The 25,260-nt window shown below is 42.8% G+C and overlaps 1 protein-coding gene across 1 annotated transcript in view; it reads right to left on the bottom strand.

Moving 5' to 3' along the window:
- The window catches only part of TRIM24 (tripartite motif containing 24), a 622,654-nt gene that overhangs the window by 136,400 nt on the left and 460,994 nt on the right, over positions 1-25,260 (bottom strand). Inside the window, 2 exon segments of the mRNA XM_029599765.1 lie at positions 11,892-12,024; positions 24,012-24,340. Of these exon segments, the coding sequence (XP_029455625.1) occupies positions 11,892-12,024; positions 24,012-24,340 (462 nt within the window).

Below are 25,260 nucleotides of genomic sequence, written 5' to 3'. Positions count from 1 at the left end.
GGAGAGAGCTTCCGCTCATATCTGCAGAACTTCCTGACCCAGAAGGAAGGAACCCGTGCCCCCTTGTTTGTTGATGTACCACATGGCCACCTGGTTGTCAGTCTGGATCAGGATGACTTGATTTGAGAGGCGATCCTGAAATGCCCTGAGACCATATCTGATTGCTCGAAGCTCCAGGAAATGTATTTGGTGTTTGGCTTCCTCTGGAGACCAAGATCCTTGTGTCTGCAGATTGGCCACATGGGCTCCCCATCCTAGGTTGGAAGCATCGGTGGTGAGGGTTATTTGAGGGTCTGGAGCATAGAAGGGCAAGCCTTGGAGGAGATTGTTCTGATATTTCCACCAGGCAAGAAACTGACGGAGTGGGTCGGTTATGTGGACAATGGTCGACAGGGGCTGAATGCTTTGAGTCCACTGCATGACTCTCATGGCCAAACGGGCCATTGGTGTGACTTGAACTGAGGACGCCATGTGTCCCACGAGGATAAGGATGTGGCGTGCAGTCGCGGAGTGCTGGGACTGCAGCTGGTGTGCAAGAGACACGAGAGTGAGAGCTCGCTGTCGAGGCAGAAATGCCTTTGCCTGCAAGGTGTTCAAGTCTGCCCCAATGAACGACAAGGTTTGAGATGGGACTAAGTAGGATTTGTCATAGTTGACGAGAAATCCTAATGAAATTAGAGTGTGTAAGGTTAGATTGAGGGACGACTGTGCAGCTTGCTGAGTGGGAGCCCTGATTAACCAATCATCTAGATAGGGGTAGATGTGAACACCCTGAGTTCTTAGGAAGGCTGTAACCACTACGAGGCATTTCATGAAGACTTGTGGCGCAGAGGCTAGGCCGAATGGAAGCACTCAGTATTGATAGTGATTGGGGTCTACTAGAAACCTCAGGTATTTGCGATGAGATGGAGTTATTGCAATATGATTGTATGCGTCCTGGAGGTCTAGAGAGCAGAGCAGTCTCCTCCTTGTAAGAGAGGCAGAAGCGAGCCTAAGGTTACCATCTTCAATTTCTCTTGCTGGAGGTATTTGTTGAGGGCCCGTTGGTCCAGAATAGGACGAACGCCTCCCGATTTTTTGGGAATTAGAAAGTACCGGGAATAGAATCCTAGGCCATGTTGAGAGTAGGGTACGGGATCTATTGCCCTGGACTGGAGGAGGGAGACCTCCTGTTCCAGAAGGATGGAGTGATCGGATATTTTCCACGTCGGCAGAGGTGGGGAGTCCGGTGGCACGGAGAAAAAGTTCAGATGGTAACCCTGGGCAATTATCGCCAGTACCCATTGGTCTGAGGTGATTGAGTGCCATATGTTGTTGAAATGGCACAGTCGGCCTCCCATTGGTATGTGAGTCAATAGTGGCTGGCTGCTACTCTCTAGGTGGAAGTCAAAAACCTGAAGCAGGACCTGGTTGAGGAGCTGCTTGCGGCTTTTCTTTCCATGTCTGATGAGACTGGGCTTTTTGAAAAGGTCTCGTGGCACGGGATCTGGTTGGTGGCAGATAGGAGTTCTTCGGCCAGAAGAATGACTTTTTAGAGTCCTTTCGGAAGGGCTGTTTTGAAGAGTAGTCAGAAGGTATCAGAGAGAGCTGTCAGAGTCTCATGATGGTCCTTAAGTTCTGCCACTGTCCATTGAATCTGTTCCCCAAATAGGTTATCTCCTACACAGGGTAGGTCAGATAACCTGTCTTGTACCTCAGGGCGAAGGTCGGAAGACTTGAGCCAGGCCCATCTCCTTGCCGAAATAGCTGCTGCAGATACTCTGGTAGCAGTATCAAAGATATAGGATGATCTGATCTCATGCTTGCCCGCCTCAAAACCCTTGTTTACTAGGGTTTGAAGCTGATCTTGGAATTGTTGAGGCAGGGTATCTGTCAAATCTTGTATCTGCTTAAAATTGACCCTATTATATTGGGTCATATAGAGCTGATAAGCAGCAATCCGGGAGATGAGCACTGAGCCTTGGAATACTCGACGGCCAATGGCATCTAGAAACTTCTGTTCCTTGCCAGGGGGAAAAGAAGTGTGAGGCTTTGATCTCTTTGCTCATTTTTGTGCAGATTCAACAACTACAGATTGGTGATCCAATTGAGTTTTCAGAAAGCCTGGAGCTGCCTGCACCAAATAGGTAGTGTCAGCTTTTCTATGCACTGGAGCAATGGAGCCAGGATGTTCCCAGTTCTTCTTGAGGAGATCCAGAAGAACCTGGTGGATAGGGATGGAGGTTATTTCCTTGGGAGCATCCAAGAATTGGAGCAACACCATCATCTGATGTCTGTCATCCTGTTCAGTCTGCAATTGGAAAGGAACCAATTCAAACATTTCCTTCACAAAATTTATAAAGGAGAGGTCCTCTGGAGGAGAACGCTTCCTACTTTCAGTGGGTGAAGGTGGTGAAGGTAAATCATCGGTGTCTGGGGAGGAATCATCAGTCCAGGTGTCGTAGGGATCAGCACCTGTCCCTCTAGGAACTAGAGGGGGATGGGATGATGGGATACCTGAAGGTCCTGGTCTAGGCTCCAAAGGAATCGGAGGAATTATCGGAGGCACCGATGAAGGCACCGGCGCAGGCATCGAGGGTATCGATGGACGGCTTGGTGGCGCCGGACGTATTGGCATCAATGGATGAGGCAGAACTGCCGATGGAGGGATGCGGAATGGTGTTTCTCCTCCCAATGACAATGTAAGCGGGGAGGGCACCGGAGACCCGGGGTCCATCAGTGGAAAAGTGGCAATGAGCGCTTCCATCCTGGAAAGCAGCGGTGCCAACGCTGCCGGAATCGGGTCGGTGGACGGTTCTGCAATTGGTACCGGTGTCAGAGGAACCTGGAGTCATTGCATCACCTTGCCGATGGCCTCCTGAACCATCCGGTCCAGTTCTTCTCGGAGACCTGGAGCAAGCAGCCCCGGCTCCGGAACAGAAGAAGGAAGCAGAGGCATAGCCGGAGGGGCCACCATTAAAGGTGGAATCGCGGCTCCCGATCCTGTCGGGTGAGTGTTGCCTCGGTGACCCAGTCGCCAAAAAGGTCGGTGCCTTTTCTGGATGGGGTATCTTCGACGGCGGCTCGGACGATGGCGAGGTCGATGATTTCGCTCCCTCGATGGTCCGAGACTTACGGTGTTGATGGCGATGTTTGTCTCTATGATCCCCTCGATCCTGAGGGGGAGTAGATGGTGTCGATGGCCAAGATGTCGTCGATGCCGGAGGTCACCGGCCAGTCGATGCTGGTGCGAAGTTGATGGTGCCGGTTCTGACGACGATGCAATGGACGGAGTCGGGGTTTGAGCACGGAATAAAAGTTCCATCTTCTCCATTCTGGCCTTGCGACATTTTGATGTCATTAGGGCACATTTGGTGCAGGTCAAGACATCGTGCTCGCGTCCTAGACACATAACACAGACTTTATGGGCGTCTGTGATGGACATGGTGCGATTACAGTCCGGGCACCGACGGAATCCCGACGCCATGGCCATGGCAAAAATCGAGCCGCGGTACGGTCGACGGCCAGAAGGGCCAAACTCGACGGTAATCGACGGAAAACAAATAAAAACTTAACGGAGTACCGCGGTCTGAAAAAAGTTAAAGGAAGGACCCCTGTAGGGCAAATTAACTTTTAGTAATTCCGTGAGGAAAATTCCTGTCAGGAATCTCTGCAGAGCTCCTTTACCGCGAGGCTACTGCTGCGCGGAAAAAAGAAGACTGAAGGGGGACCCCTGCTGGCTGCAGGGTTAGTAGTAGAAGATGTGGTAGACCTGATTGACAAACCTAAGAGCAGTAAATCACCTGGACCGGATGGTATACACACCAGAGCTCTGAAGGAACTAAAAAATGAAATTTCAGACCTATTAGTAAAAATTTGTAACCTGTCATTAAATTCATCCATTGTACCTGAAGACTGGAGGATAGCTAATTTAACCCCCATATTTAAAAAGGGCTCCAGGGGCGATCCGGGAATCTACAGACCGGTTAGCCTGACTTCAGTGCCAGGAAAAATAGTGGAAAGTATTCTAAACATCAAAATCACAGAACATATAGAAAGACATTGTTTAATGGAACAAAGTCAGCATGGCTTTACCCAAGGCAAGTCTTGCCTCACAAACGTGCTTCACTTTTTTGAAGGAGTTAATAAACATGTGGATAAAGGTGAACCGGTAGATGTCGTGTACTTGGATTTTCAGAAGGCATTTGACAAAGTTCCTCATGAGAGGCTTCTAGGAAAAATAAAAAGTCATGGGATAGGTGGCGCTGTCCTTTTGTGGATTACAAACTGACTAAAAGACAGGAAACAGAGAGTAGGATTAAATGGACAATTTTCTCAGTGGAAGGGTGTGGGCAGTGGAGTGCCTCAGGGATCTGTATTGGGACCCTTACTTTTCAATATATTTATAAATGATCTGGAAAGAAATAAGACAAGTGAGGTAATCAAATTTGCAGATGATACAAAATTGTTCAGAGTAGTTAAATCATAAGCAGATTGTGATAAATTGCAGGAAGACCTTCTGAGGCTGGAAAATTGAGCATCAAAATTGCAGATGAAATTTAATATGGACAAGTGCAAGGTGATGCATATAGGGAAAAATAACCCATGCTATAGTTACACAATGTTAGGTTCCATATTAGGTGCTACTACCCAAGAAAGAGATCTAGGCGTCATAGTGGATAACACATAGAAATCGTCGGTTCAGTGTGCTGCGGCAGTCAAAAAAGCAAACAGAATGTTGGAAATTATTAGAAAGGGAATGGTGAATAAAACGGAAAATGTCATAAGGGCTCTGTATAGCTCCATGGTGAGACCGCACCTTGAATACTGTGTACAATTCTGGTCGCTACATCTCAAAAAAGATATAATTGCGATGGAGAAGGTTCAAAGAAGGGCGACCAAAATGATAAAGGAATGGAACAGCTCCCCTATGAGGAAAGACTAAAGAGGTTAGGACTTTTCAGCTTGGAGAAGAGACGGCTGAGGGGGCACATGATAGAGATGTTTAAAATCATGAGAGGTCTAGAACGGGTAGATGTGAATCGGTTTTTTACTCTTTCGGATAATAGAAAGACTAGGGGGCACTCCATGAAGTTAGCATGTGGCACATTTAAAACTAATCGGAGAAAGTTCTTTTTCACTCAATGCACAATTAAACTCTGGAATTTGTTGCAAGAAGATGTGGTTAGTGCAGTTAGTATAGCTGTGTTTAAAAAAGGATTGGATAAGTTCTTGGAGGAGAAGTCCATTACCTGCTATTAATTAAGTTGACTTAGATAATAACCACTGCTATTACTAGCAACGGTAACATGGAATAGACTTAGTTTTTGGGTACTTGCCAGGTTCTTATGGCCTGGATTAGCCTGTTGGAAACAGGATGCTGGGCTTGATGGACCCTTGGGTCTGACCCAGTATGGCATGTTCTTATGTTCTTATGCCATGCTGGGCATGCCCAGTAGCGGCCAGTCAAAGTTCTGGAAACTCTGATAAAAGTGTTCTGTGACTGGGCTCCATCCTGTGATGTCACCCATATGTGAGGACTACCATCCTGCTTGTCTCCTGTGAGAAACATTATGTCCTGTGCCCAGATATAAAATGCACTCAATGTGAGGATCGGTGATTGACATCGTACAGGGGCAATTTGGGCATTTTTTTAACCCGGTTGCCATAATGACAAACTTAAGGCTGGACAGCCGTTGACGGCCTACAGTCACCAATAAAATAAGGACGGTATCGACCGCAAATAATTAGTTGAAGAAAAATGAACTGAGAATGGGAGACCCCTATGAGAGGATATTTTTCTGAGGAAAATAAGTTTTTCCGTGAGGAAATATTGTGTGAAAAGTCACACAGGCTCCTGACTGCGAGGCAAACTGCAGCGCAGAAAAAAAGAGACTGAAGGGAGACCCCTTTGGCTAGAGGGATAATGGCATGCTCAGTTGGCTCAGTGTGCTAGTAAAAAGTGTCTAGAAACTTTGACAGAAAGTTTTCCATGTTAGAGCTCCGTCCAGTGACGTCACCCATATGTGAGGACTATCATCCTGCTTGTCCTGAGAGAAAGTACCTTCCAAGAAAGGTATCTAGGATGGCAAGTTCCCAGTGGTTCGAAAGGTAGTAGCATAAGTTGTTCCAGAACTGGATTGATATCCCATGGTACTGGCGGTTTCTTGATCGGGGGTCGTAGATGTAGTATGCCCTTCATAAATTGGGAAACCAGACAATGACAGACTATAGATTCTCCGTTGAGGGGAGTGTGATAAGCTGATATTGCGCTGAGGTGAACTCGAAGAGAGGCGGTGGCCAGTAGAGATGTGAATCGGAACAGATATCGGATCCGATTCTGGTTCCGATTCACATCTATAGAGATGTGAATCGGAACTGATATCGGATCCGATTCTGGTTCCGATTCACATCTCTAGTGGCCAGACCTTGCATGTAGAGTAGGAGGAGGTAATTCAGAAGATGTTTAGGTGGATACGTGAGTGGGACTATGTCGATGGAGGAACACCAGGAGGCATAACACTTCCGTTTTTGTTGATAGCTTAGTCGCATTGATTGGTTTCTTGGTTGCGATTAGAATATCTTCCAGTTGTGGAGAGATGTTTAGTGTTTGGAATGTGAGCCTTTCAATCTCCATAAAGTGAGATTCAAGGATGCGTGAAGCGGATGGAGAAGCGAGCCCCCCCTGTTGGGTGAGGAGGGTGGGGTTGTTTCGTAGAGGAACTGGTTTGCAGATTGATAGCTGAATTAGGTAACTGTACCACGGTTAGCGCACCCATGCTGGTGCGACGAGGATTAGATCCCCCTCGTCCTCGATGCATCTGTGCACTGTGCGAGAGATTAGAGGGCTCGGAGGGAATGCGTAAAGGAGTCCTTGAGACCAATCGAGGAGGAATGCGTCCTGTAGCAATCGGTGTGCGCTGAGTTATACTGAGCAAAAAAGGTTGACCTTCTTGTTGAGTTCTGTTGCAAAGAGGTCGATCTGGGGAAGATCCCCAAATCGAGAAAATCCGATTAGCTACCTCGTGATCTAGTTCCCATTCGTGTGGATGAAAAATTCTGCTTAACTTGTCTGCTTTGGAATTGTTGATTCCTGGCAGGTATGTTGCTTATAGGGAGATTCCCTTGCTGTGGGCCCAGTCTAGAATCTCTATCGTTTCTTTGCAAAGGTTCCATGAACTGGACCCTCCCTTGCTTGTTTATGTAAAACATTGCTACTTGGTTGCCTGTATGAATCATGATGACATAGTGTAGCAGACTGTGTTCGAAAGCTTGAAGGGCATTCTTGATAGCCCTTAGTTCCAGGAGGTTGATGTGATAATTGCGTTCGTGGATGGACCACAATCCCTGAGTCTGTAGGTTGGTAAGATGGGCTCCCCATCCTGTGGGAGAGGCATCTGTTGTAAGAACTAATTGATGTCGAGGGGGTCTCAGCAGTGAGCCGTCTGTCAATGCTGGTGGGGTTATCCACCAGCAAAGGTCTATTTTCATGTTGGTTGTCAATGTCACTGGAGTGGACAATGAACTTCGGAACTGAGACCATTGAATTTTTAGGCCCCATTGTAGGCGAAGGATGTGTAGCCTCGTGTGTGGAACCAAGTAGGTGCACGCTGCCATATGACCTAGTATGGTCAAGACTTGACGGGCTGAAGTAGTTGTAAGGTTTAATAGACACTGGGCTAGTGTAGTGAGAGCTAACGCTCGAGGTTGTAGGAAGAAAGCTTTGTCCTGAATGGTGTCTACAGAAGCTCCAGTGAAGTTCAAAGTCTGGGCAAGTTGAAGATACGATTTTTCGTAATTTATAAGGAGACCCAGATTGTCTAGGCAAGTGATTGTGCGAACTAAATTGTCTCGTCGGAGAACGGGACTGGGGGTTACTAACAGACAATCGTCTAGATAAGGGAATATCTGAACCCCCTGTCGACGGAGATGTGCCACCACCACCGCTAGACATTTTGTGAACACTCTGGGAGCAGAGGAGAGACCGAAGAGAAGAACTTTGTATTGAAAATGTTTCTTTTTCATCTGAAAACAGAGGTAAGTCCAAGATTTGGGGTGCATTGGTATGTGGGTATATGCATCTTTTAGATCTATGGAGCACATCCAATCCATGGGCTGTAGGAAGGGAAGAATGGATTTGAGAGAAGTCAATTTGAATTTCTCTTTCCGAATGTGTTTGTTGAGGGAGCGTAGGTCCAGAATTGGTCGAAGACCTCCAGATTTTTTGGGGATGAAGAAGTATTGTGAATAGAATCCCTTCTGATATCGGGATGGAGGTATCTCCTGTATATAGTGTTGTTGGAGTAGGTGATTGACTTCTTGAAGAAGAATTTCCCGATGAATGCTCTGATGTTTGGTGACAACTGTATGCGGGAGAGATGGAGGGGATGTGAAGTTGAGAGAGTATCAGTCTTGTATTATAGCGAGGACCCACGAATCTGATGTTATGGTGCGCCTTTGTGAAAGAAAGTGGGACAGCCGTCCTCCTACTTTCTGGGTGGGTAGTGGTGGCCGAATTAGTTCTAAAAACTTTGTTGGTTTTTGGGTGGTTGAGGATCTGCAGACTGGCGTGGCTGACGAGTGCATGGGTGCTGATGTGAAGCTGGTTGCTGGTAAGGCTGTTGGGGATTTGTCTGATAGTGCTGGGGCCTATAGGTGGTATAAGGTCGATATGGACGTCTCAGGTAAGATTTTTTATATGAACCGAAATGACATCTTGAAGATGACATCATGTGTCAATGACAGCACTGCCACTTTCTGCTCTTTTAATTTTGCCACAGTTTGTGAGTTTATTACCCAACAGGTTGTCTGGTCGACAGGGAAGATTGGCAAGCTTATCGTGTACTTCATCTCTTATGGCGCTCGCCCTTAACCATGCCAATCATCTGGTTGCTATGGCGTTAGCCGTAGTTTTAGCAGAGGTTTCAAATCCCTCGTAAATGGAACGCACAAGCAGATGCAGTCCTTCCTCCATGTCGTGAAATTCTGGTGAAGGTGTGTTGTCTTCTGAACCTTGTAAAAAAGGTTTTAAGGTCTACAGACACTCGAACAGATATTGAGCTACGTAAAATTGGTGGTTTTGAATCCTGGCGTTCAGAACTCCTGACTAGAAAGTTCTCTTTGCGAAGTCATCGAGACTCTTATTGTCCCTGCCTGGTGGACTATTTGAATGTAGTCTGGATTTGCGTGCCTTTTGCATGGCTGACTCCAACAACCGAATCATATGGTAATTGTACGTTTTTTGTTTCTACTCCCAATCGCTGACCCACTTTTTCTAAGAATTGGGGGTATGTGAGATCCTCCGGTGGTGAAACTGGCTCCGGTGGTAATTCTTGTGGGTCAGACAGGTAATCGGTTGACAACCCTAGGGAAGAGGATGGACTAGGAGAATCCATTGGAGGAGGTGATGGTCTCCTAGGTTGTGTTTTTGGTGCTGGTCCCGGTTTAGGTGATGAAGGCATCTCCTCTGGTTCAGTAGGGACTGGCTGGTGTTGCTGCTGGACTGATGTCAAAAACTGCGACAAGATACTAGTAATCTGTGTAATAGGAGCAGCAGCCGAAGTTGAAGTGGATGATTTTGGATCCGGTTTTTGGCCAGATGGCAATAGGGCTGCCCTACCTGAGGATGTCTGTATTTGGTCCTCGAGGGTGTCAGACGTCTTTCAGTGGGTAGACAACTTTGGGAGTAAGTGGATCCTGCAACAACTGATCTGCTGCGGCGATGAGAGGCCGCAGATAGTCCGGAGAAAACCTCGGATGATGGAGAAGAGGTTCCCAATAGCCGTGGCGGGGACGGACTATCCTCCGAGTCTACCACTAGTAGTGGGGAAGGACTCCTAGTTCTTTTATGACTGGTTGGATGTTTTTTTATGTTTTCCGGGTTGCGTCGATAGCTTTGGTGACTTCGGCTTCAACACAGCGTCGTAAATGCGGCGATGCAGCAACGCTCCTTTATGCGGCGATGTACCGTAGATGATTCGACGCCATAATCCTTCGATGCTCTCAACACAGGTTGCATCTGCAGCTCGTCTCCTGCGCCCTGCGTCGATGGGATTTTGGATTTCTTCTTCTCTTTTGGACCTGGAGGGTCCGCAGAGGTGGCCCCTTCGATGGGCTTGGGCTTTAGGGGTGGGTCATCTTCAGTCCCGGAGACGACCTGGCTGAAGCCTCAGAGGGGGCATACGAGACCGATGCCTCTTCTCTGAGTTGGGCGATCCGTGCAGATTTTTGGTGCTGCACCCGTGGGGACACACGTCCGCAGTCCGTGCAATTCGCCTGGTCATGTTTAGGACGGAAGCAAAGATAACAGAATTGATATCTGTCAGTTACAGACATGATTTTCCCACAGTCACAAAACTTAAACCCTGGATGAGGCATCTTAAGTTAAAGTGTTCTGTGTGGTAATTCTGTCAAGTTTTGTTTTTGTTTTGGGGTTTTTTTTTTTTTTTTAACAATTCTTGTCAGGTTTTTCTCCTCACAACAATTTTCCTCACAAGAGAGAATAGCTCCGCGTGCAGTCAGTCACGCAGAAAAAACGGACTGAGGAGCCTCAAGGAGGCAGAGGGACAGGCAGGAGGGAACATCTCACCAAAAGACTTTGGGTGATCTTGGAGAGCTCCGCCACCTAGTGGCACGGAGGACGTACCCAGACAGCATGGCTAATTCAGCTGCTTATCTATGGAAAAAGAAGTGGCCCCCAGAGTAAGAAAACATCTGCATTTTCTCACCACATCACATGAACCTGCCTTACCAATTTGAATACATTTCTTAATAAATTAAATTCACAAAGTCTCCTTCACCCTGTATCTGTGTCTTGATTAGACTGTAAGCTTGACTGAGCAGGGAGTGTCTTCATGTGATTTTGTACAGAGCTTCATAGGTCAAGTAGCACTATAGAAGCAATTAGCAGTAATAGCATTTAGAATAGGTTTACACCCTTGGAGAAATGCTGGTTACATCATTCTGTATATTCTAACTTTTGATAATTATATTATTAAAATGTTAATGTATAAATTTTTTACTATTAGGAAATGAAAACATTGCAAACAAAAGTGTGAAGCACATTGATTTCTTATGCATTCCAGCCAACAAAGTAAACAGTGTAGTTTTTCAATTATCTCCAACATATTGAAAAGTATCATTGTGCTAAAAACACACAGGCTGATACAGTAAAGTGCGCTCCAATGGAACGCACTGTTAGCCCGCATTTGGCTGTGCGTTTTCGATGCACTATTTTTACCCCTTATACAGTAAGGGGTAATAGCGCATCGAAAACGTGAGGCCAACCCCCCCCCCCCCCCCGAAGCTAATAGTGCCCGCAACATGCAAATGCATGTTGACGGGCATATTAGTTATTCCCGCGCGATACAGAAAGTATGCGCAGCCAAGCCGCACGTTACTTTAAAAAATTAACGCCTGCCAAAGTTTTCTGAACCCGTGGCTGTCAACGGGTTTGAGAATCGACACCGGTAAAATTGAGCGTTAGCTGTCAAACCCGCTGACAGCCGCCGCTTCTGTCAAAAAGGAGGTGCTAGGGACGCGCTAGTGTCCCTAGCGCCTCCTTTTACCGCGGGCCCTTATTTACATAAATTTATTTACTGGATCGCTCACCCACTCTCCCGCGAAGTTTTCTGTATCGGCCTGACAGTTAACTCCTCATCCACCCTCCCTATAATCAAGGATGCTTATCTTCTAGATTAAGAAGGAATTATCTTTCATTAAAGAACCAAAAGAACTGCAGGACTGCCTCTGAATGAATTACATTTGTGAGAAGCGACATGGTTAATATATGTAATTTTTTAAATTAAAACATGTTAATGGAACTATGATTTTTTTTTCTGGAAATTTTGGCAACTAAAAAGATTACATTTATTTCTAAACAAAAACAAACATCTGGACTAGTATATGCTCACCTTCTGATCGACTGGTTCTAAACTTGGAGTACTTCCTGCTTTTCTTTTTTCTGCATTCTGACTGGGGTCATCACAATCATATTCAACCTCTGGTCTGGACAAGTCCCGGCAGAAAGTGCAGATCCACTCTCCACTGAACCAACAGAAAATTTTATGAAAGCATTATTTCTGGCAACTAGAACAATTAACAGTATTTCCTATAAGCTAAATGCCCTTTACTGTAAGTGCTTAAAAACTGTTATATAAATGTTCAGTTTCAGTAAGTAAGGCTTCTTAAGAATTTGACAACAGAAAAAAAGGCTTATGCATGGGTTTCAAACCTAATGCACCTAGAAAGCAGGTAATCCACTTTAAGTGAGAGAGCTGGATCATTTCACGTGAACTAAACTTTGAAAAAGAAGGCAGAGTTTACCTAAATCTCTTAAAATAGCAATAGAGCAAAACAGCTTGAAAAGTTGTTTGTACAGGTTTAATTACAGTACCTGAATGTAATCCGCTTTAAAGTGTCTAAAAAGCGGAATATAAATCAAATAAATAAATCTAACATGCTCTTGGCTGCTAGAAAATGAAAAACAAATTTGGCAATGTAATTATCTTTTCAGCTTTTCTCCATTTTCTATTTTGTTGCCATTCATGGAAGAAAGAAGCCATTATCCTGGGAACAAAATCTTTCGTTTGAAATTTACTAAGTATTTAATTTAGTTTTATATTTATAGCATTAATTTAGAAAGCCCTGTTGAGTAAATGTGGCTCCGCTATGTGAAAAGGTAGGGTTGCTTACCTCTAATGAGTATTCTTCGTGGACAGTAGAACAGCCACACTGGGCGACATCCTTTGATGGTATGGTGTCAGAACATGCTTTTTCAGAGGTCAGATAAGTCTGAGTATGCGAAGTTCTCTCCCTGCCTTGCGGGTCCTTCAGTCACTTTATAAGCTGCCTTCAACTGAATGGAGAGGTGGGAGAAATTGTGTGGCTATTTGTTCTGTTATCTACTGAGAATACCCATTACAGGTAAACCCCACTTTCTCTGTGGGCAAGTCAGAAAAAAGACAGCTGCATAAATGGGGACTCCCAGGCTGAGAGTTGCGAGAAAAACATCTTGCTCTGAGTATACAGAAAGTAGAGTTGCTTACCTGTAACAGGTGTTCTCTGAGGACAGCAGGATGTCAGTCCTCACATGAGTGACATCATTGGATGGAGCCTGGCCCGGAACTTTGACCTCAAAGATTCTAGAGCTTTCAAACATGTTTAACTGAGCACGTGGAGCTGAAGTTATCACTCTTCCCCCTAGACAGAGTCCCTCAATCCATGATATAGCCAATACCTGGAGAATCACAGAGGAGGCAGGCAGGTTTTGAGAGGACCGATATCCTGCTGTCCTCAGAGAACACCTGTTACAGGTAAGCAACTCTATTTTCGCTGAGGACTGTATAGCTGAAGTAGAATGAGGCTTTGGGAAAAAAAGTTGGAAGCACAAGCAATTGATTCAAGTGAAATTGAGACATTATCTTCAGCCAAAGGACTTTGGTTGTGTTCTCAATACTATTTTTAAAAATCTGATTATACGGTGCATAATCTACCAAGGCTTGAAATTTACTGACTCTGTGAGCCGAGGTGAGTGCTATAAGAAATAACATTTTCCAAGTTAAGAACCTAATGTCTACAGTAGCTAATGGCTTAAATGGGGATTTTATTGGTTCAGAAAGAACTACATTCAAATCCCAGAGCACAAAGGGCCTTGATTGGAGGTCATAAGTGGAAAAGATCTTTGATAAATATTAATACTACTATATCCTATGATATAGGTAGGCTTCATGAATGATGATTATATGCAGATATTACACTCAAATGTAATCAAACCAAATTTGATTTTAATCCTCAACTGGCAAGGTGAAGATGATACTGAAACAGCAAGGCAGTAGAACATGTGAAAGGGTCCTCATTATGAGAAGTTCACCAGAAGGTAAGTCTTCTCCATATGAAATTGTATGATAGTCTGGTAGCTGGTTTCCTTTACTTGCTTCATTATGGATGGGAAGGGCATAGCCTATATTATCCTGCTCTCAATACCCATACTGTGAGAGCAACACATTAAAGACTGAGGTGCAGCAGACAGCCTTCAAATCAAGTTAGTAGATTTCAAAATATCTGTAGACTGATTGGTGCTAGTCTCTGTAACCACTGAAACTAGATTTAAAGAGACCAAAAAGGGACTATGAAAATCAATTGTCCTGTGTTCTTTCTTGAATATTTTTTTTTTTAAATAAGAGGAATTGGAGGAAAACATGCATTAAGCTTTTATTTCATGGAAACTTGAACACATGCAATGCTAGAGTGTCATATGCTGGCCTCTTTGAATAATAAAGGGGTAGTCTGTGGTTGTACTGAGACACAAAGATCTATGCATGGAGTTCCTCCACTGATGAATAGAAACAGCAGTGTGGTGGGATGAAGAGACCACTCATGAAGGTTGAAGACAACTCAATGAATCCACCTAAACATTGTCTTTTCCAGGGAAATTGTGGAAAGCTGAATATTCATAACTTTCATATTTTGAAAGCTTCCTTGCAAATTTCTTTTTAAAATCTTTTTTATTTATAACATTTCACAATATAAACAGGAAACTAACATTTCTTGACAGATAAAATCTTCACAGCTATATAAACTCAAAGTCATATAGTAGAAAAATGCATTAGCCGATCAGAAATTCAAGCCAACTATTATATAGGGAGTGGGGTAAGGGTGGCAACTCCCCCCCCCCCCCAAAAAAAACCCCCAAAACCAAACGAGTATATTACATAAGTGAACATGCAGACAACAATCCTCCACCAGTAAGGAATCCACCCCAATAGTCAACTTCCATTCTATAAATATCTGAAGTCGTGGGGGGATAAAAAAAAATCCACATATGAAACTCCTTGATATTTAAACATTTTGTTGGAAACTTCAGAAAGAAATCTGCTCTTATCTCTCTAACAGTTTGTCTAAATCCCAGAAAGGCTTTATATTTTATCCTAGATCCATCTACCAAGGTCCAGATAAACCCCGATTTTAGCATTATAAAAATGACTATCATTATGAAAAAATGACATTAGAATCCAGTCCCTGTCAGACTCCAAGGCAAATGATGTTAAAAGGGTTGCCCTTTCAACTGGTAATTTTCTTGTGAAGATTCCAATAAGGCAGTCAACTCAAGCTTGTCTATAATCTAATTATTCTTCAACTTTCATCAATCTCGAGAACTTTTCATGCCCATTGGAAGGCAATACACGAGCTGGGGTGAAAAGCCTTTGCAGGATATTTTAACACTTCAAAAAAGTATTTTTTCAACATATCAAGCAGAGATATTAAAAGAGACTTAGGATAGTTAATGAAAAGCAAGTTTTTCCTCCTAGCTTGATTTTCCAAAACCTCTAATTTATTATGCAAACAAGTTAACTTGAGAGTTTCCTTGCAAAGCTTTGAGGAACCTGTTCCTCCTGTTTATATAGAACATCACTATTTGATTGTGCTTTTGAAGCTGAACTACTGTCTGTTTTAGCCAGAGATTGAAGAATTGAAAAGCTCTGAACATAATTCCTAGTTCCAACAGGTTGATGTGAAGAACACTTTCGTGAGGAGACCAAGGTACTTGAGAACAAACTGCATGGAGAAGGGCTCCCCAACCTTGTGGAGAAGCACTTAGCTCCTGCTGAATTTTCAGAGGATGGAAGCTGAGACTATATAGAAAGTTCACTGACTTTGTTCATCACTGCAGAGAATGAATAAGATGTCTGGAGAAGTCTACCTTGAGGAACGGTGAATAGAGATGCTGGTTCCATTGAAATTTGAGATGCCACTAAGCTTGTCTAAATATGAGACAAGTAAAAGGGGTAACATGCACTGTTTCTGTTCTGTGTCCCAACTCCTCATGAAAAACTTGGCCATAACTGATTGTCGATTGAGGGTGTTTGAATTAGCACTATCAACATGTTTCTGCTTTGGACTGAAAGGAAGGCTTTTCCTTTTTTTGTGTTAAGGATTGCTCCTATAAATTTAAATTGGTGGCTTGGAGTCAGGTGTACTAATTGATTCAAAGCTCTCAATGACCGATAACATTTCTGCAATTGTAAAAATAATCTTTTCTCAAATTACAATTACTTAAACTAAAACCTCTACTATTTCCTTCTGATTTTCGTGCTGTAGTCCAAGCACTAATACTATCGGGACTTGATTACTGTAATTCATTGTACTTAGAACTCCCTGCCTCAACAATACTCCCTCTTCAGCTTATTCAAAATTCGGCTGCTCGCATTGTATGTAACATTCCCTGCAAAGAACACATCACTCCGGCTCTACAATTCTTACAGTGGCTTCCCTTATCCTACCGAATACAATATAAAGTACTTCTCATTATACACAATCTAATACATAACCCATCTGCATTCTGGCTTTGTTCAATGTTAAGGCTATACCAACCATCCTGTCAACTAAGATCTATGGACAAATGTATTCTTGAAATGTTTACTATAAAGATGGCATAAGAACATGCCATACTGGGTCAGACCAAGGGTCCATTAAGCCCAGCATCCTGTTTCCAACAGTGGCCAATCCAGGCCATAAGAACCTGACAAGTACCCAAAAATTAATTCTATCCCATGCTAGACTAGAGTTAACTCGCAAACGTGCATTCTCAGTCGCTGGTCCGACTTTGTGGAATTCACTTCCAGAACACATTTGTCTTATATCAAATACCAAAGAATTCAAAAAAGCTCTCAAAACACATTTTTGCACCCTCACTTACAATATTACATAACAATCTAATTTATTTAATCAACTACCTACCATAATCCTTATTGATGTACCTTATGTTCTTTGTTTATCTCTTGTATTATTTATTGTTTTTATTTGTATTTGAATTTTTATGTATGTAAACCACTATTGTAAACCGCTTAGATCTACAATGTGATTGTATAGGAGGTATATTAAAATTTCTAAATAAATAAATAAACCCTACGGATTGTAAGGTCTGAAGAGCAAATAACATGTTGCTCCCGCAGTTCTCCTAAGGTGTGCTCGATATTAGCCACATGTAGGAAAGACTAGGACATTGTTCTTCCTGAAATGTGCAGCTACAACTGCTAAGTGCTCTGGGGGCTGCTGCTAGATCGAATAATAGGACTATTGAAAATGTTAAGAAAATCTAAGATACTTTTTAAATATAAGCTGCTTTGCATGCATAACATTTCCTAATGCATGCAAAGCAGCTTACACATAGGTAATCCTATGTTAGTAAAATAATGTGGCTGATTAAAAAAAACCCCCAAAAAACCCAAAACAAAAACAACTCAGCCCCATTATTTTAACATGATTGAGGGAGCTGTAATTTTCCAGAGGGAGCATTGGGATGCTAACGCAGGTCCTTGATGGTCCTGCTGGAAAATGAATGGGGCCGAGGCCCACCTCCACCCCCCTCCCCAAAAAATTGTAGCTCTCCAAGCCTTAAAATAAAAAAATCACCTGTGGGATCTTTGGATACCTCCACTGACCCTCTCTGCTGCCTACCAAGGTGGTACTGGCCCCCCCCAAAAAGAGTCCAACTGTATGGCAACAGCCCGCTTCCTTTCTCACCCTCTCCCCTTAAATGTCTAAAATGCCCTGTCAGTCTAAAGACCTTCCCCCATGGCCCATCCCTTCCCCCCACCCCATGCAAATAAAGTATAATCCCTGGTGTCTAGGGGTCCCCCCACCCAAAATAGTAGCCTGGTAGTCTGGGGAGGGCTTCCAGACCCCCACCTCAACACCCTCCTGTAGCTGAAAAAACTCACTGGGGCTTCAAGTGGGGGCCCAGAGTGTCCCTTAGCTCTGGGCTCATCAACACCATTTTTCAAAAAGGCATCGACATGATCTTGCCCAGTTACGTGATAGAGGCAAGGTCCGGGGATCGGACTAAGGCCATGTGGTCTAGGTCCAATCCACGGAGCTTGCTCCTGTCACATAATAGGGGCAAAGTCACTTCAACATCATGTTAGATTCTATCTTAGGAGTCACCACCCAGGAAAGCGATCTAGGCGTCAAAGTGGACTGAAATAGTCATCTCAATGTGGTGGCGATCAAAAAAGCAAACAGAATGTTAGGAATTATTTCGAAGGGAATGGCAAATAAAACGGTGGATGTCATAATGATTCTGTATTGCTCCATGGTGAGTACGCACCTTGAATTCTGGTAGCCACATCTCAAAAAAGATATAGTTGCACTGGAGAAAGTGCAGAGAAGTGCGACCAAAAAAGGGGCATGGAACGGCTCCCCTACAAGGAAAGGCTAAAGTGGTTAGGGCTGTTCAGTTTGGAGAAGAGACAACAGAGGTGGGATATGATAGAGGTCTACAAAGTCATGAAAGGACTTGAACAGGTTATTTATTCACTCAGAAAATAGGACTAGGGGGGCATTCCATGAAGTTGGAAAGTAGTTCATTTAAAATAAGTTGAAGAAAATTATTTTTCACTCAGCACATTGTAAAGCTCTAGAATTCACTGCCAGAGGATGTGGTTACAGCAGTTAGTGTAGCTGGGTTTAAAAATGGTTTGGATAAGTTCCTAGAGAAAAAAATCCATAAACTGCTATTAATGAATAAGCAATAATAGCTTAAGGATATTTAATGTTTGGGTACTTGCCAGGTACCTTGACTAGGGCAGCCACTGTTGGAAACAGGATGCTGGGCTTGATGGAAGCATGGTCTGACCCAATATAGATAATCTTATGTTCTTTTTACAACCTGCATAGATTCCCTATTGTGGCAGCAAGAGTACAGGACCCCAACAACAATCCTTGAAGCAGGATAGCTCTGCTTCCATACAAGAGCACAGCCACAAGGCTCCTCTGCTTGTTTCAACTGTGCGAAGTGAGGACATTTGGCCAGAGATTGCTGATACCAAGGAAGCGAGGCCATGGACATCAACCTTGTAACTCAGCTAGTAATAGAAGCTAAGATACATACAAGCAAGGGGGGGGGGGGGAATCTTCAAAGCAGGGACAACAGAAGAGTCCGAGGAAAAAGGAATTCTTGGAGGTACCTATCCACCTGAGTAGCAAGGATCTGGACACTTAAGAACATAAGTTGCCATACTGGGTCAGAACAATGGTCCATCAAGCCTAGCATCCTGTTTTCAGTGGCCAATTCAGATTACAAGTACCTGGCAAGTACGCACACTTTCAATAGATCTCACGCCACTAAAGTCAGTAATAAAGCTGTGGCTATTCCCTAAGTTAACTTGATTAATAGCAGTTTATGAACTTCTCCTCAGAAACTTATCAAAACCTTTTTTAAACCCAGATACACTAACTGCCTTAACCAATCCTCTGGCAATGAATTCCAGAGCTTAATTGTGAATTGAGTAAAAAATAATTTTCTCCAATTTGTTTTAATTGTGCTACTTGCTTTGTTTTAATTGTGCCCCCTAGTCGCCCTATTATCTGAAAGGGTAAACAACCAATTCACATTTATCCATTCAAGTTCTTTTATGATCTTATAGACTTCTATTATATCTCCCACTCAGCCATCTCTTCTTCTAGCTGAACAGATTTAACCTCTTTAGCCTTTCCTCACAGGGGAGCTATTACATCCCTTTAATCATTTTAGTTACCCTTCTCAAACCCTTTCAAAATGTCCCACACCTGCAAGGCCCCCAAGTCCATTATTTATATTCCACCTTTTAGACATGTCAAAGTAGATTACATTGAGATACTATAGGTATTTCCCTGTCCCCAGAGGGCTCACACAATCTAAGTTTGAACCTCAGGCAATGGAGGGTGAAGTGACTTGACCAAGGTCACAAGGAGCAGCAGTGAGATTTGAACCCTGGCTTCCAACCCACTGCTCTAACCACTAGATTGTTCCTCCACTCCACTCCACTGTACCTGTAACCTACAAAAGTTAGGGTAGCTGGAAATAATGAATGTCTCCCTTTTCATTCTGATTTTTATTTAGTTATAAAGGGGATATTCATGTGTAGTCAGCCAGCATTGTTTTATTTATTTTTTTGGATTTATTTTCCTCCTTTCAGCCACTTCAAAGCCACTTCAGATAATGCAAGATTTCTTTGTCCCCAGAGGGCTCACCACGTAAGTTTGTACCTGAGGCAATGGACAGTGAAGTGACTTGCCCAAGGTCACAAGGAGCAGCAGTGAGATTTGAACCCTGGCTTCCAACCCACTGCTCTAACCACTAGATTGTTCCTCCACTCCACTCCACTGTACCTGTAACCTACAAAAGTTAGGGTAGCTGGAAATAATGAATGTCTCCCTTTTCATTCTGATTTTTATTTAGTTATAAAGGGGATATTCATGTGTAGTCAGCCAGCATTGTTTTATTTATTTTTTTGGATTTATTTTCCTCCTTTCAGCCACTTCAAAGCCACTTCAGATAATGCAAGATTTCTTTGTCCCCAGAGGGCTCACCACGTAAGTTTGTACCTGAGGCAATGGACAGTGAAGTGACTTGCCCAAGGTCACAAGATGTGACAGCAGGATTTGAACCCTGGTTTCCTTAGTTCATAGCCCTCTGCTGTATCCGCTAGGCTTATCTTCCACATAAATTCAGCCCCACAGCAAATAGCATGCAGACACTGCAAGGCAAGCTGCCACTACCATGTCTGCAGGATTTAGACCTGCGCAGGGAAACCCCAATGGATTTCAAGTTTATCACCTTAATCACTCAGCCATGACTACTTTTTCAGGTATATTCGAGGTAAAAAGAATGCGAGGGAGTCAGTTGGATCATTAGATGATCAAGGGGTAAAAAGAACACTTAGGGATGACAGTCATAGCAGAGAAACTAAATTAATTCTTTGCTTTAGTATTCACTGAGGAAGATGTAACAGTTATACCCATGTCAGAAATTATATTCAAAGGTGATCGTTCAGAGCAACTGAAACAAATCTCAGTGAACCTGGAAGATGTACTAGGGCAGATTGACAAACTAAAGAATAGCAAATCACCTAGACCATATGTATACATCCCAGAGTACTGTAAGAACTGAGAAATGAAATTGCAGACCTGCTATTGGAAATTTATAAACTATCAATATCATCATCTACGGTACCTAAAGACTGGAGGGTTGCCAATGTAACGCCAATTTTAAAAAAGGGATCAAGGGGTGATCTAGGAAATTACAGATCAGTGAATCTGACATCTGGGCCAGGTAAAATGGTAGAAACTATTATAAAAAACAATACTGCTGAACATATAGATAAGCATAGTATAATGGGACAAAGCCAACATGGATTTAGCCAAGCGAAGTCTTGCCTCACAAATTTGCTACATTTTTTTTTGAGGGTGTAAACAAACATGTGACTAAAGGTGAGCCAGTTGATTTGGTGCATCTGGATTTCCAGAAAGCATTTGACACAGTCCCTTATGAGAGACTTCTTAGGAAATTAGAAAGCCAAGGGATAGGTGGCAGTGTCCTATTGTGGATTGCCAAATGGTTAAAAGATAGAAAACAGAATGGAGCTAAATGGTAAATTTTCTCAATGGAAAAAGGTGAATAGTGGAGTGTCCCAGGGATCTGTTCTGGGACAGATGCTTTTTAATATATTTATAAATGACCTGGAAATGGAAACAACAAGTGAGGATCAAATTTGCTGATGATACAAAATTATTCAAAGTTGTGAAATCACAAGAGGAATGTGAGAAATTGTAAGATAGCTACAGAAAGAGCTACAAGACAGCTACAGCAAGAGGATCGAATATCCGGGATCAGATAGTACACACGCATTTAGAACCAGCAATTGGGGGCAATAAGGAGGCAGGCATGCATAGCCAATGTAATAAGTGTGATTTGTACCAGCAAACCATAGAGGGATCAGAATGGATATAGCCTGTGACAGGATATGTGATACATTGCAGATTTCGAATGGACTGTACATCTAAAAATGTGTATGTAATAATCTGTCCTTGTCCTAAATTGTATGTGGGACGTACCAGTCGGGCCATCAGGATACATTTATTAGAACATAGATCCCAGCTGCAGACTCAGAATCTGTCAGCTCCAATTGTACAATACTGCACTGATAAAGGGCACAAATTTAGGGTATTAAAATGGACAGAGGTGATCAAGTGGCTAGATTAAAGTACAGGGAACAATTTTGGATTTACCAACTGGACACTGATACCACAAGGACTGAATGAGGAACTTGACTGGGCGTCATTGATTAGGGGGTAGTGCTTCCATCTGATTTGGTAAAGTTTGGAGGAGGACATATAGGATAAAGATTGTTGGGGGTAGTGAGCAGATAGAGCCAGATAGAGCTGAGAGAGAAATTTGTTTAAGCGTTCTCCTGAAGAAGGAAAGTTGATTTTCAAAACATGGCTGAGTCGGGTGGTGCTTAATAATTTGATGGAACATTCACAGACGGCACAATCTTCAAACAAACTTTGGAAGCTAAGTACTTTTATCTTATGAGAGATTTGTCTGGTGTCAAACAAGCTAAGGCTTTGGTGGGTTTGAAATAAGATGAGCTTTCACAAGGAGTTTCAAGCAGAGAAAGAAAAAAAAGAAATAAATTGTTTACTGAGGATTTTTTGCTCACTATAAAATGGTGGAAGGTGATAAGTTTAATGATTAGAAGTGAATACAAGACCATATAAAATGTCTGGATGGCAGGTTTGCAAATGGTTAATGATATGAAACTACCACCGTTTCACTTTAAAATTTGATCTGTGTTGCATATAAGCAGAAGTAAATTAGGTCCCCTAGGTATAAATTGTGGAAGGGGTTACAGGTTTTGTTAGCTTAGAAATTCTAGGATCTTTGCATGGAATAAAGAGAATGTAGTCGTACAAACCCAAAGAATCTTCTGAATCAAATATGACCACTGGTGAACTCTTTTGGGAATTCTACCCAATGAAGAAACTGAGTCTGACAGTGAACTTTTTGATAAGGAGTAATAAATGTTTGTGACTGAAGTGCTGAGGAGAATCTTCCAGAATTGGTTCTGGAAATGGTTTCTGTGATAAGTTAGACGGCATTTCAGACATATAACCTTTACAAAGACTGACCATAATTTTTGGACCAACGAGTGACCACTCCAAAAGAGGAGGAAATGGCAAGAGACTGAATTCCTGGAAGATATATTAGAATTAGGATGTGACTACTGTAAATTAGATGAAGAGCAGAAACATTTGCATAGACGTGAATAGCTGGTGCAGGAGACATAGATGGTGCAAATGGTGATAGTGCTGAGTGAATGCAATGATGCCGTACTCTGCATGATGTTTCTTTTATGTGGTATTTTTGGAGCTGGGCTTCTCCGCAGAATGTGGTTTTCAACATCTCTTTTCGGAGTAGTGGTAAGTGAAGCTTCTCTCTCCACCCTTCCTGGACTCAGAACTTCTGGGTAGTGCTTTAGAGCTAGATTTCCTTCCTCCTTTCTGAAGGAGAGGCTAGCTCATGCTTAAGCTTCAGATCTCTGTGGATTTGGGCCCATGGGAACATTCTACCACATGGTGCAAAATATGAAGTAATCCAGCAACACTTTATTTAACACTTTTTGTGTACTCTTGAATAAATTAACTTCTCTGAATTGAACCCTCACCATTGAATGTTCTTAATATTTATAGTTACATCCTTCTGACTTCCTTAGCAAAATATGAAGTGTCATGTTCAGGGACAAGACATTGCAAAATAGATTGTGGAGATCCTGCATCGCTATTTTGTGACATTTTGAACAGAGCTTGAAGGGTTTCTTACCCACTTTGGAGGATTTTTCCCAAGATGAAAGGAGGACTTGAAAGAAAAATACTTACCAAAACTGATGAAAAGGAAAGTAAATGTTGACAAAAACCCAAAACACTGTGGCGACAGCAAAGAGCCAAAATTCACCTGTTCACCGAGCAGACAAAAAAACCCCCAAAAACCCAGAAGTGCTTGTATGGCAGCAGCAGCGTGAGAACTCCTGCACATGCTCAGAGTGACTTTTTTCTTCTGAGCTCTGAGACAGCATGGTCTGACATGGCACCACTGGATAGTCACCCTCATGTGTGGCTGTCTTTGCTCCTGCTTGTCCATGGAAAAACTGTTTTGATATACCAATGAGTTTCCCTGCGATGAAGAGGTTAAAGAACCAAGAGTGGAATAGTACCTTGGAAAGTTCATCAGTGTGGGAACATGACAAGATAAGTGGAACACTTTGGGGCACTTCTCACAGCATAGGAGCTCGCCTCCATTTTGACACACTGCGCACCAATCCTCATTGGGGTCATCTTCCTTCCCGCTCTCTAAAATATTATGAGGTGCTATCTGAGGCATTCCCATCCAAGCTGGTTTTCCGCTGAAACTACTTTTCTGGAAGATTCCTGGTTGGTCGCCAGTACTGTCTGGAGCATCTGCTCTGAAAGCACTTTCTGCTCGGGACGAGTTGTTATTGGAATCTAAGAGCATGGACGTAAGGATGCTTCTTGAAAAGTCAGTCTGAAAAAAACAAGAAAATGGTAAAATTAAATATTAAAATATTTTCTTTTTTGTTCCTAGCTAGCATATCTTTCCGAATATTTTGTGTGAATAAACGCAGACTTATGAATTATTTTATTAGATAACATTAATTGAAATTGTCCCTTTCTGACAATTCTCGTTCTGTTAAATCTTAGGGCAGAAGGTATGTATAGCTCTGGTGTGTCTGACCAATGGCTCTTCCTCACTGCAGTCACATGCTGAGATCTGAGCCTCCTAATGATAGCACCTATTCCTGTCACAGTTTTAGTCATTCATATATAAAGTAAGGAAAGAATGTATGATGGAGAGATCGTGTCCATCTATCCATTTGAATGTAACCTTGTATCAGCAGACAAACCAGAGAATGGATTGAGGTGAAACCTGAGATTACACAGATAGGGAAGTTAGCATAGTTGAATTTTATAGTTTAAAATTTTCAGAAGTGAGGAAGGAGCATGTGCTTGCCTTGGCTTCTATTTCATTTTGGCATACTCTGGTTGGTATTAACACATGCTGTCTACTATATTCATTAACAGAAAACTGTTTTTGTATAAATTAAAACCTGTTACTCCACAACAAGTGAACTAGCCCATGTTCACGGACAAAGGTGGTCACTATGTTGACTGCACAATTACTGACACAAATGAATATCACTTCCACATATGTATAAGATACGGTGCGAGCATGCCATTTACTTGTTGAGATCTTCCCCTGTTTAAGGCATTTGACTGTTCAAAAGAAACTTGACAATTTTAGTTTTTAAAGTACACCTTGTTTCCCTTAAGAAAACCTTTTAACATAGAAGTTGGTGAGAAAATAGAATTATAATGATGTTGATGTAAATTGCTATGGGAGTTAACAAAACAAGAATTGATGGTAAAGAAAGCAGAGTTGCTTAC

The sequence above is a fragment of the Rhinatrema bivittatum genome, chromosome 4 (assembly GCF_901001135.1).
Source record: "Rhinatrema bivittatum chromosome 4, aRhiBiv1.1, whole genome shotgun sequence".
NCBI classification, from domain to species: domain Eukaryota; kingdom Metazoa; phylum Chordata; class Amphibia; order Gymnophiona; family Rhinatrematidae; genus Rhinatrema; species Rhinatrema bivittatum.
The sequence above is the reverse complement of the archived record's forward strand: the minus strand, read 5'-3'. Positions and strand labels throughout refer to the sequence as shown.